The sequence below is a fragment of the Herpailurus yagouaroundi genome, unplaced genomic scaffold (genome assembly GCF_014898765.1).
Source record: "Herpailurus yagouaroundi ecotype Mexico unplaced genomic scaffold, PumYag 139, whole genome shotgun sequence".
Lineage (NCBI taxonomy): Eukaryota > Metazoa > Chordata > Mammalia > Carnivora > Felidae > Herpailurus > Herpailurus yagouaroundi.
The window spans coordinates 2,897,611-2,910,250 of NW_024412394.1; the positions used below are offsets into that span (position 1 = coordinate 2,897,611).

At 39.2% G+C, this 12,640-nt stretch overlaps 1 protein-coding gene across 2 annotated transcripts in view; it reads right to left on the reverse strand.

The window, feature by feature from the left end:
* SLC26A8 (solute carrier family 26 member 8) overlaps positions 1–12,640 on the reverse strand; it is an 83,437-nt gene that overhangs the window by 31,244 nt on the left and 39,553 nt on the right. The window contains exons 7-8 of one of the 2 annotated variants that reach the window (XM_040473316.1): positions 12,422–12,571; positions 6,574–6,656 (exon numbers count right to left, since the gene is read on the reverse strand). In XM_040473316.1, the coding sequence (XP_040329250.1) occupies positions 6,574–6,656; positions 12,422–12,571 (233 nt within the window). The remainder of the gene's footprint in view (positions 1–6,573; positions 6,657–12,421; positions 12,572–12,640) is intronic. The other variant, XM_040473317.1, reaches the window with a different exon arrangement.

Here is a 12,640-nt window from a genome sequence, read left to right on the forward strand (position 1 = left end):
TAGTTTGAATTTACACCAGCTTAGCTTCAATAATGTACAAAAACTCTGCTCCTTTACAGCTCTATTCATACCCTTTTCTGTTACTGATGTCACAAAATTATACCTTTATACATTGTATACCTCAAAACATAAACTAGTGATTTTTTAAAATGCACTGGTCTCTTAAATTATGTAAAAAATAAAATGTTGAATTACAAACCATTGTTAATAATACTAGCTTTTATAATTTTCCAATATTTACCTATACTGAGACCTTTATTTCTCCATACAGCTTTAAGTTACTGTAAATTATCCTTTCATTTTACCCTGAAGAACTCCCTTGAGTATATCTTCCAAGGCAGGTCCAGTGGTAATAAACTCGCTTAGCTTTTATTTATCTGAGAATGATTTAACTTCTTTACTTTTGAAGGAAAATTTTGCTGGATATAGGATTCTTGGTTGATGGTTTTTTTTTTTTTCTTTTAGCACTTTGTTGGCCCACTGCATTCTGGCCTCCAGAGTTTCTGACGAGAAGTCTCTCATTACTTTATTGATAAGCCCTTATGTATGAGTCACTTCTCTTTTCCTTTTCAAGATTCTCTTTGTCTTTTGAAGTTTGATTATATATCTAGGTATGGGTCTCTTTGAGTTCCTCTTACTAGGAATTTGTTAGAGTTACACGTTTACACTCATGTTTTTAAATCAAGTTTGGGAAGTTTTCAGCCATTATTTCTTCAAATGTTGTTCTCATCCCTTTCTTTCTCTCTTCTCCTTCTGAGTCTCCCACTGAGTGTGTGTTGCTCTGCCTGATGGTGTCCCATAAGTCCCTAAAATTCTGTTCATTTTTCTCTAATCTTTTTTCCTTCTGTTCCTTAGACCCAATAATTTCCATTATCTTATCCTCAAGTTCACTGATTTTTCCTTCTGACTGTTCAAATCTGCTTTTGAATCTCTCTAGTGAATTTTTCCTTTCAGTTATTGTGCTTCTAAGCCCCATAACTTCTTTTTGGTTTCTTTTAAGTTTGCTATTTCTTTTTTGATATTTCCATTTTGTTCATACATTGTTTTCTTTACTTTCTCTACATTTTCCTTTAGTTCTTTAAGTATCTTTAAGACAATTGTTTTCAAGTCTTTGTCTAGTAGATCTGCCATCAAGTCTTTTTCAGGACAATTTCTGTTGTTGTTTTCATTTTAATGAGCCATACTTCCTGTTCCTTTATCTGCCTTGACATTTTTGTTGAACATTGGATATTTGAATCTAATAATGTAGTACCTCTGGAAATCAGATTCTCCCCGTTCCTAGGGTTTGTTGTTTTTTGTTATTGTTGTTGTTGGCTGTTTTTGTGTCAAGGATAAGACTTCAGTTGAAGAAAACATTAAACTTAAGGTTTTCTCAGGTCTTTTCTGAGCCTGTTCCTTTCTCCAGGCATGTGTGGTTATTTTCTAATTTTCCCTGTAAGTGCAGGTATTTTTTAATGTCCTAATCTTTAATGTATGACTTCCAAAAGGGGAGAAAAAGAAAAAAATGAAGAAGAAAAAATGGGGTGCCAGTCCTTTAAATCCCTTGGAAGTCACTTTTGCCAGAGGGGGAGGGACTTGAAACAGTGGGAGTGAGGTGCAACAACAATGACTGCTCACCTTGTTGTCTGCACCTTTGTGACCAGAAGGAGCAAATTGGAACCTTTGTGCATTATTGGCAGGAAAGTAAACGGTGCAGTGTGGAGGGTAGTTTGGTAACTCCTCAACAAGTTCAACATAGAGTTACCATATGACTCAGCAAATCTACTTCTAGGTATATCTTCAAAAGGAAAGAAAACAGGTACTCAAAGAAAAACTTGGCACCTGAATGTTCATAGGAGCACTACTCATAATAACCCAAAGCTGGAAATAACTGAAATGTCCATCAACTGATGAACTGATTAACAAAATGTGGTATATCCATATATACCATAAGTATACTGTTCAGCCATAGTAGGAATGATCCATGGTACAATATGGATGGATCTTGAGAACATTATGCTCAGTGAAGGAGGCCAGAGTCAAAAGGCCACATATTTTATGATTCCAGAATAGGCAAATCCTTAGAGGTAGAAAATAGATTGAGTGGCACCTGGCTGGCTCAGTAGGTAGAACATGTGACTCTTGAATTTGGGGTTGTGAGTTCAAGTCCCACGTGTGGTGTGGAGTTTACTTAAAATAAAAGAAAAAGAAAGTAGATAAAGTAGTAGCCAAGGGCTAAGGAGAGGGACAAATGGGACAGGGTTTCTTTTTGGGGGTGATAAAATATTTTGAAATTAGATGGTGATGATGGTTGTACCACTTTGAGCATATACTAAAATCCACAAAAGTGTACACTTTAAAATGGTGAGTTTTATGGTATATAAATTATATATTAACAATGCTGTTTACTAAAACAAGATAGTAAGAGAACATAAATAACTTTTTACCAATATATTTGACAACTTAGATTAAATGGGCAAATTTGTTCAATCACCAGGGAGCCTGGGTGGCTCAGTCTGTTAAGCATCTGACTCTTGATTTCAGCTCAGGTCATGATCTCATGGTTTGTGAGATCAAACCCCTCACTGGGCTCTGTGCTGACAGCAGGGAGGCTGCTTAGGATTCTCTCCCTCCCTCTCTCTCTGACCCTCCCTTGCTCATACAGGCTCATGCTCTCTCTCTGTCTCAAAATACATAAATAAATAAACATTAAAAAAAATTCTGTGAGTCACAAAAACTAACAGTACTCTCAAGAAGAAATAGATAACTGAATTATAGACAATGCTTATGTAATTTAATAATAATTGTACTTAATAGACTATTAAAAAATTAAATTTGTAGAAAAAAAATTAAATTTTTGGTTAAGAACCTACCCACAATGAAAACTCCAGGCAGGCCTAAATATTTTCACTGATGAATTCTACCAAATATTTTAGAAACAAATAATGCCAATTCTATAGAAACTCTTCCAGAAATTAAAGACAAGAGAATACATTCCAATTCCTTTTATGATGTCTACAATACTCTGATACTAAAGCCAGATGCAGATATTACAAGAAAAGAAACTCTCAGGACAATATTCTTCATATACATGAATGCAAAAATCCTTAACAACATCTTTGTGAATCAATATATAAAATGATAATACACGATTACCAAGTGAGGTTTACCTAAGGATGAAATGTTGGTTTAACATTCAAAAATCAATCATGACATTAACAGACTAAAAAAAGGAAAAGAAATTTTCACGATTTGGGGGCCAGTGTTATTTTCCCATAGATTCATAGAATAATCCTTTAAACTGAGTTTGGAAGCACAAATATGCTTTGGTTTCTATACCTCTAGGTTTATTTTCTAAGTAAAAAAAAAAAAATCTTCTAAGTGTTTTAGATGAGATTTACTATTTGAAATGTTTATTCTTTTGATTATTTGTATCATTTCACCAAGACACAGTTTTATGACTCAAAATTGACTTCTAAAGTTTTGTGTAAAATCTAAATTCAGTAAAATGAGCAATGTATTACATGCGACTTGGAAAAATTATTTTAAAATAAATTTTGTGATGTATTTTTAATCCTTTATCTAATTAAAATTTATTAGTTTATGCATTTTTAATTTCATTTTCCTTAAAGTAGGAAGCATCACTTAAAGTACTCAAATCACTATCTCCTCCTGTTTTCCTATTTCATACCATTATTATGTACAGGAATCTAAATTCCTATTTTTGAATATCTTTTCCTTCACCATTTAACTATGTCTATGTTAGTTCCCTATTTATTATATACTTATAACTTACCAGCACCTGGGTGTTTTCCAGGTAATGAGCTAGTTAGAAATATAACTAAATACTCAAAGGCAGTTAGATATTTAACCTTTTGTTAAATTTCCCCTTTTTGTTCTTTTAAGAAGTTAGTTAAGAATGTGGCTGTTCCCCATCCCCCCCCCCCCCAAAAAAAAGAATGTGGCTGTCCCAGAAGCACCTGGGTGGCTCAGTTGGTTAAGTATCTGATTCTTGATTTTTTTTTTTTTAATGTTTATTTATTCTTGAGACAGAGAGAGACAGAGCATGAACGGGGGAGGGGCAGAGAGAGAGGGAGACACAGAATCGGAAGCAGGCCCCAGGCTCTGAGCCATCAGCCCAGAGCCTGACGCGGGGCTCAAACTCACAGACCGTGAGATCGTGACCCAGGCTGAAGTCGGACGCTCAACCGACTGAGCCACCCAGGCGCCCCTGATTCTTGATTTCAGCTCAGGTCATGATCTCACGGTTTGTGAGTTCTAGCCCCTCTGCACTGACAGTGCAGAGCCTGCTTGGGATTCTCTCTCTCCTTCTCTCTGCCCCTCCCCCCCTCAAAATAAATAAATAAACTTAAAAAAATATATATTGTGGCTGTCCCAATGAAGTATACAGTAAATGAAATCTATTGCCTAAATCTATGTTAGTAAACCTTAAATATTTATGTTTTTTCCTTTTTGATGTTCTCTCACATTTAATTCTTTCTTAGCTTAGGTTAAAAGGGGACATGGACACAGAAAGAACTAACTTAAATTGTTCAATTTTTCTAATCTTTAGCAACTTTGGATAAATATATAATAAAAAGGGAAGTTTATGGGAATGCAAGCTGGTGTAGCTACTCTGGAAAACAGTATGGAGGTTCCTCAGAAACCTAAAAATAGAACTACCCTACGACCCAGCAATTGCACCACTAGGCATTTATCCACGGGATACAGGTGTGCTGTTTCGAAGGGACACATGCACCCCCATGTTTATAGCAGCACTATCAACAATAGGCAAAGTATGGAAAGAGCCCAAATGTCCATTGATGGATGAATGGATAAAGAAGATGTGGTGTATATATACAATGGAGTATTACTCAGCAATCAAAAAGAATGCAATCTTGCCATTTGCAACTATGTAGATGGAACTGGAGGGTATTATGTTAAGTGACATTAGTCAGAGAAAGACACAAACCATATTAATTCACTCATATGAAGACTTTAAGAGACAAAACAGATAACATAGGGGAAGGGAAACAAAAATAATATAACACAGGGAGGGGGACAAAACAGAAGAGACTCATAAATATGGAGAACAAACTGAGGGTTGCTGGAGGGGTGGTGGGAGGGGGATGGGCTAAATGGGTAAGGGGCACTAAGGAATCTACTCCTGAAATCATTGTTGCACTATATACTAACTAATTTGGATGTAAATTTGAAAAAATAAAAAATAAAATTAAAAAAAATAAAGTGTATAAATGGTTATACATTACAATAAAAAAAAAGGGAAGTTCAAAGCAATACCTAAAATTACATTTTGAAATGCTCACTTGTCTATCTATACTCTGAATCTTAGGATAAAACATAAGCAAAAGTTGACTGTGGTTGTTAAGTCATCAATAACAGAAGCATACTGAGTGTGTATGATAGAGTGATTATAATCATAAATTTTGGAATTAAAGAGAAATGGGTTCAAAAGTAGCTCTGCCCTTGACCGACTGTGATCACGGACAAGTAATTTAAATTTGGTAAGCCTCAGTTTCCTCAGCCATAAAAAGAAGTACTGCTGTGAGGTGCAAATGAAATAAAATAATTATGCAAAACATCGGTCTTATTGTTGTTATTGTTATTTTTTTCAGTCTTATTTATCATTGCACTTCCTGGTGCCTCGGTGGTCTGCTCACATTTTTTTTTTAATTGAACAGAATTTCAAGTGACTTAGTCATCATCAGATTTCACAGAGAACTAACTGGTAGGACATGAGACTAATCCAATCTGCTTTCATCAAAGTAGCCTACGTTGTGTTATCCTGGAGTCTGCCAGACCTGCGGACTCTGCAGTATTCCTTACTGAACAGCCTTAGGAAATGAACGATGCTCTTCCAGAGCCTGCCTGTGGGTGGAGAAACTGCAGCGTATCGCCTTCCTTAGCCAAAGTGATTCATCCGATCAAGGTTACGAGGTGTTCCCTGTTGGTCGAGTGGTTAGGATCCAGCGCTCGCATCTGATCAGGGTTATGGAAATTAAACTTTCTTAACAGAAGCAAGAGTGACGCATAGTCACCGGTAAGAATTATAATGTAAATTAATCGCAAGTCCTTAAGAACTGCATATGCCAGACTACTCGAAGATAGCTTCCTACACCAAGTAAGAAAATGTTTAAGGACCCCGATTCAGTCTAAGTGGGTGAAGACAGAAAGGAACACTCATCTCCTGAGCACTGAGCTCCAGGAGAGAGGCCAGGAAAAGAGGCATCTCTTGTCCCATCCTTGAGGGTTAGTTAGATGGGTACAGAGGTTGAGAAGGCTCATGATGTACTGCGGAAAAAACTTCGTGAATCTCTCTGGTTTCCAGCACATCCAACAGTTTCCTTGTGTAAGGAGACTGGCTCAACTATGAGAGTTAAGAGGCTGAGCAAAGACAAAACACAGGGTTGTCTTAGCCCATCCTCCTTCATGAGCTTCTGTATTCTAAAATGAATTTGAGCCCATTACCCAAATTTGACTGCTAGTGGAGACCATCAATCAGGCTGTCTGGTCAGAGGCTAAGCGAAGGTTAACATAGAGGAAAAAGTAATCCTGAAAAGTGGAGTTACTGACCTATAAGGAATCATATCGATGAGCATCCTGCTGGTTTCTGTGGCTATGCTTATCTTGTTTGCAAATGCAGTGAAGCCAAGAATCTGTAGGGGTTAAAAAAAAATGCATATGATCATCTAAATACTATGTTTTGCTTCTAGGAGTAGAGCTTATAGCCTCTGGCAAGACAGGGAATGAGATATGTGGCACTCCCTACACATGAAGGTTGGAGAGAGAGTGGGGGCCAGGTCCGTGGAGCAGGCATGGCAGAAATCCTCTCTGGCTCTTGGTTCCCGAACCTCTTGTTAGCACTGTAGCCGGAATGAAAAGCAAATTCAGCCTTGGTCTCTGACATAACAATGGGAACAAATGGATGTCCTCACCAACCTTAAACATCTGGACCCAATATAAACATGTTTTCAGGTAATAGCTACACAAAGGCCTCAGGTGTAAAAGTTTTTAGATCTAGGTACTCTGTGTCAATATAAAGAATCCGTTGGGGGATTGTTGAGGTATACTGAGAATCATTACTGACTAACCCACTAACCCTTAATAATAAATAATGGAGCAGCGTTTGACAGCACAAAGAAAAAGTCTTCAGCAAAGCAATTACTTGCCTTTTTTTTTTTAATCCCCCTTTCATTTCCTCCTAAAATGGCAAGTCTCCCTTCCATTTCAACAAGCAGGAAAATAGACAACCCAGCAGCTGTGACACCTTATAGAGACCTCACACCAAAGCAAATCAAGCCAGTGACGGCAGAACTCAACACCCAGGTCTTAGAATAATAAATATGGAGCTGCTTTACCCCATTTTCCCTACCAACACATAAATCTGCTCTGCAAGTTCAACCAGACAGCAAGCAGGATCGCAATTGGTTTGCCTGTGATGCTGTGATCTGATGAAAACACCGGGGAACCCTACAGATCGGAATGGAAAGAAGAATCTGGATCATAGCCTGAGTCAGAGAAGAGTTTTGTTCTTTACCTAGTTAAGGGACAGGAAGTGTACACACTGGCCAAGGAACTCTTTTATTTCCGATGTAAGGTAGTATTGGCTTATAAAGGAACACAGAGAAAATATGAAAAATTAAAAAGCAGAAACAAATCACCCAAAGACAGCTATTTTGATGCTTTCTTGGTGTTTGCCGTACAACTTACATAAACACATCCACAAATACACACACATATACATATATGTAAATTATGAACCTAAAATATGCATCATCTCTTATAGCTATAGGATTCTTGAATTATTTATCAGTGTATTCTACCTGGGACCCAGATATTGCCTTGAAACTTTCCCTTACTGTTTGACGCTACTGTGTTAAGGACAGACTGGTGGGTGTTCTTCCTCCAGCACATCCAGACAGTAGTGTCTTGGTGGGTGCTGTAAGAAGCTTTTTATACCCTCAGGCAGAACAGCTCTCACCCTCCCTCTCCCATTTTCTTCACTGCCAGGGGAAACATGGAGGTCTTTCCCCAGTTCGAAATGATATCTCTAACCCTTGCTCCTTGGCAGAAAGTGTTCCCAATCACTTGACTTGACATAAGTATACGGAATGCATTGCAGGCTTTGGTAACCTTTGAGTATAAAGTAGGTCACAAAAAAGTTTAAGGTCTCAACTGCAACAATTCTTTTTTTTGTTTTAATGTTTAAAAAAATTTTTTTTAAACGTTTATTTATTTTTAAGACAGAGAGAGACAGAGCATGAATGGGGGAGGTCAGGGAAAGAGGGAGACACAGAACCCGAAACAGGCTCCAGGCTCCGAGCTGTCAGCACAGAGCCCGACGCGGGGCTCGAACCCATGGACCGCGAGATCATGACCTGAGCCGAAGTCAGCCGCTTAACTGACTGAACCACCCAGGCGTCCCTCAACTGCAACAATTCTAACTCTCCACTGACTTTTACTGCTGGACCTCAGTTTCCTCCCCCACCTGACTCCACGGTGCATCCTAATTATTTACAGCGTTCCCCAAAGGAATGTCTTAACTGTGGCTCACAAACTAATCTGTCAGCCATAGTCAACCACAGCACCCTCTATACTCATTGCCTTTCCTCGTAACTTAACATTCATTGCCTTTGAGGTTGCTTGAAGGAATGTCACTATGATTCCTGCTGTTGCTGTCTCTCAAGAGAGGGTTGATTTGGGGCACCTGGGTGGCTCAGTCAGTTGAGCATACGATTCTTGATTTTAGCTCAGGTCATGATCCCAGGGTGGTGGGATCAAGCCCTGCGTTGGGCTCCACGCTGAGCGTGGAGCCTGTTTAAAATTCTCAATCTCTCTCTCTCTCTCTCTCCCTCTGACCCCCTCCGCAATCACACTCTCTCTAAGATAAAAAAAAAAAGAGAGAGGGGTTTGATTTGTGACAACATGGATGAATTTGGAGGGTATTATGCTAAATGAAATAAGCCAGACAGAGAAAGACAAATACTGTATGGTATCCCTTATATGTGCAATCTAAAAACAAAAACAGGGCGCTTGGGTGGCTCAGTTGGTTAAGCGTCTGACTTTGGCTCAGGTCATGATCTCACAGTTCGTGAGTTCGAGCCCTGTATCGAGCTTGCTGCCTGTCAGTGCAGAGCCAGCTTTGGATCCTCTGTCCCCCTCGCTCTCTGTCCCTCCCCCACTTGGGCTTTCTCAAGAATAAATACACATTTAAAAAATAAATAAGTAAAAACAAAAACAAAACAGCCACACTCATAGAAACAGAAAGTAGAAAAGTGGTTGCCAGGAGCTGTGGGTGGGGGAAATGGGGAAAGTTTGATAAAAGCGTAGAAACATTCAGGTTTAAGATGAATAAGGTCTGAGGATCTAGTGGAAAGTATGGTGACAATAGTTGCTAACATTGCACTGTATAATTGAAATTTGCTAACAGTAGGGGGGCACCTGAGTGGCTCAGTCAGTTAGTTAAACGTTCAGGTCACGATCTCGAGAGGTTCGGGGGTGCGAGCCCCACATCAAAGTGTGGAGCCTGCTTGGGATTCTCTCTCTCTCTCAAAATAAATAAACTTTAAAAAAACGAATTGGCTAAGAGTCGAACGTAAATGTTCTCTCAGCACAGATGCACACACACGCAAGATAAATACGTGAGGTGATGGAAGTGTCCATTAACTAGATGGGTGAATCCTTTCACAATATATATGCACGTGCGATCACCACGATGTACACTTTAAATCTCTTACGACTTTAGATGTCAATTATACCTCAATAAAGCTGAAATTAAAGAGAGAGAGAGAGAGAGAGAGAGAGAGAGAGAGGACTGATATCTGCGTCACAGATGCCATCTGCTGGTGACTCCAAAGCCTCAGCTGTGGTACTGGGAATATTTGCTCAAGGGTGCCAGAGCTGAGCTGGGTTCCATGAAAAGGAGAGGTTGCCTGTGACCCTGCTCCTCATATTCCATGTGCACATTGTCCCCTGGGCTCTAGGGCACCATTATTTTTGCACAGTGATTGGGAAAGTCTCCTACAAAAGTAGTCTTTCCGTTTCTGGACTTTGTGAATTAATAGCTTTTCAACTATTCCAAGGAAGGAAGAATATGCACGTCTCCAAGCAGTAGACGACAGTTATGAGATAGAGCTTGGTCTCAATTTCCAAAGCAATTCCCATCCTCTTTCAATCATGCAGAGTATAGACCTGGATTATTTAGTATAGAATAGGTTATGCTGTGGTAACATACAAAGCATGAGATCTTAGTGTTATTTTTTTGCCCTCACAGAGTGTTGTGGGTCAGTGTCTCTCCAGGGCAACCTCTTTGCAAATAGTGCCTCAGGGATTCAGGCTAATTCCACCTGGGGGACCATATTATTTTAACATACAGTCCTATGATTATCACACCAGGGAAAGAAAGAACATGGGGACTCACACCCTTTCTCCTATGCTTTGGCCCCAAAGTCACATGGTTCTGCCTAACTACGGGGCACCTGGGAAATAGACGGGAATACATGGACGTTTGGTGAACTTTTGGGATCTCTGCAACAGGACACTTCTTAAGGAGGAATTAATTCTCATGGACACCCAAGCACTCAGTGATCCTAATATGAGAAATGCTGACTTTACAAACCTGAGCTTTATTTATGAAAATGTCTTTATCATTGTAAAAATGTTAATCATAACTGCAAAAGATTAATTTTATCAGTGGACTTTTTTAAAAGAAAGAAGAGGGGCGCCTGGGTGGCTCAGTCGATTAAGCGTCCAGCTTCAGCTCAGGTCTTGATGTCGCAGTTCATGAGTTCAAGCCCCGCGTCAGGCTCTGTGCTGACAGCTCAGAGCCTGGAGCCTGCTTCGGGTTCTGTGTCTCCCTGTCTCTCTGCCCCTCCCCTGCTCATGCTCTGTCTCTTTCTCTCTCTCAAAAATAAACATTAAAAAAACAATTTAAAAGAAAGAAGAAATATTGCTATTAGATAGTGGTGAGCCCCAGCTCTGCCACTTACTAGTGACACGGACTACGCAATCCATTTGACATCTCATCTCCCTCAATTTCTCTACTGTAGCATAGTGAGGATTAAAGGACGCTGAATAACAGAATGATCACAACACTATTAAAATAGAAACAGGGGTGCCTGGGTGGCTTAGTTAGTTGAGCATCTGACTTCAGTTCAGGTCATAATCTTTCCGCACGTGGGTTCAAGCCCTCTGCTGTCAGCATAGGGCTCACTTCGGATCCTCTGTCCCCCTCTCTCTGCCCCTCTCCTCTCTCTCCCTCACTCTGCCTCTCCCCAGCCCGTGCATTCTCTCTCAAAAATAAGTATTTACTTTTTAAAGTGTATTTATTTATTTTGAGAGAGAGAGAACACAAGTAGGGGAGGCACAGAGACAGAGGGAGAGAGGGAGAATCCCAAGCAGGCTCTGCACTGCCAGCACAGAGCCTGATACGGGGCTCGAACTCACGAACCGTGAGATCATGACCTGAGCCGAAATCAAGAGTCAGATGCTTAACTGACTGAGCCACCCAGGTGTCCCAATAAATAAACATATATACATACATACATACATACATACATACATACATAAGAAACAAGGGCATGGGCTTGCTCAATCAGCGGAATATGTGACTCTTGATCTCAAGGTTGTGAGTTTGAGCCCCACACTGGGGATAGAGATTACTTAAAAAATAAAAAAAAGTAAAATAGAAACAAAATTCTACATAGAAGAAGATGGAAATTCACCAACACTGAGCATAAGCCTGTCATATATTTGAAAGAAGGAAACAGTGAATAAGTGAAAACCCCAAATTATTAACTGTAGTTGATTTCGGGAGGTGCAGCCATAGGACTTTCTTTTCTTCTATTTTTTTCTTATGTTTTTCAAAATTGCTAAAATGAGCCTGGATTGCTTTCATAAGGAAAAAAAAAAACTACTTATGAAATAGTATGAAAAAGAAGCAATGGAGAAAAATACTTTAAAAATAAGCATGTTTGGGGCACCTGGGTGGCTCAGTCACTAAGCATCCAACTCTTGATTTTGGCTCAGATCATGATCTCATGGTTTGTGGGTTCAAGACCCACACGGGGCATTGCTGTCAGTGTAGAGCCCACTTGGGATTCTCTGTCTCCCTCTCTCTCTGTCCCTCCCCTGCTTTTGCACACACACACACACACACACTCAAAATAAATAAATCAACTTAAAAAATAAGAAATTTATTGAAAAATAAAAATAAGCATGTTTTACAAATAAAAGCTAGTACTTAAAATTAAATATATTCTGCTTTGTCACAATTTAACATATGTTTTTTAAACATCATTTTTATAGTATCCTCTGATCTCTCCCTTCCTAGGTTGCTTGCTTTTAATTTAAATTTTTTTTTTTTAGAAAGTAGGCATTTTAAATGATCTAAACCGTGAATTGGGGGCATCAAAACACCTACCAGAAAAACTTCCATGGGAAACTCGATGGGATACTGATTGAAGGACATTCTGATACATTTGTTGCTTCTCAGGGCTACAACAGCAGTTAGAAATAGTAGGATGCTGGTAGAATTAGCTTTTGGGAGAGTTACACAGTAGTTAACTATGTTCTGAAAGAAAACAAAATTACAGAGGCTTAGAAAGGGGTATGAGAATTGCCTAAATCTAGAAGGCGACAC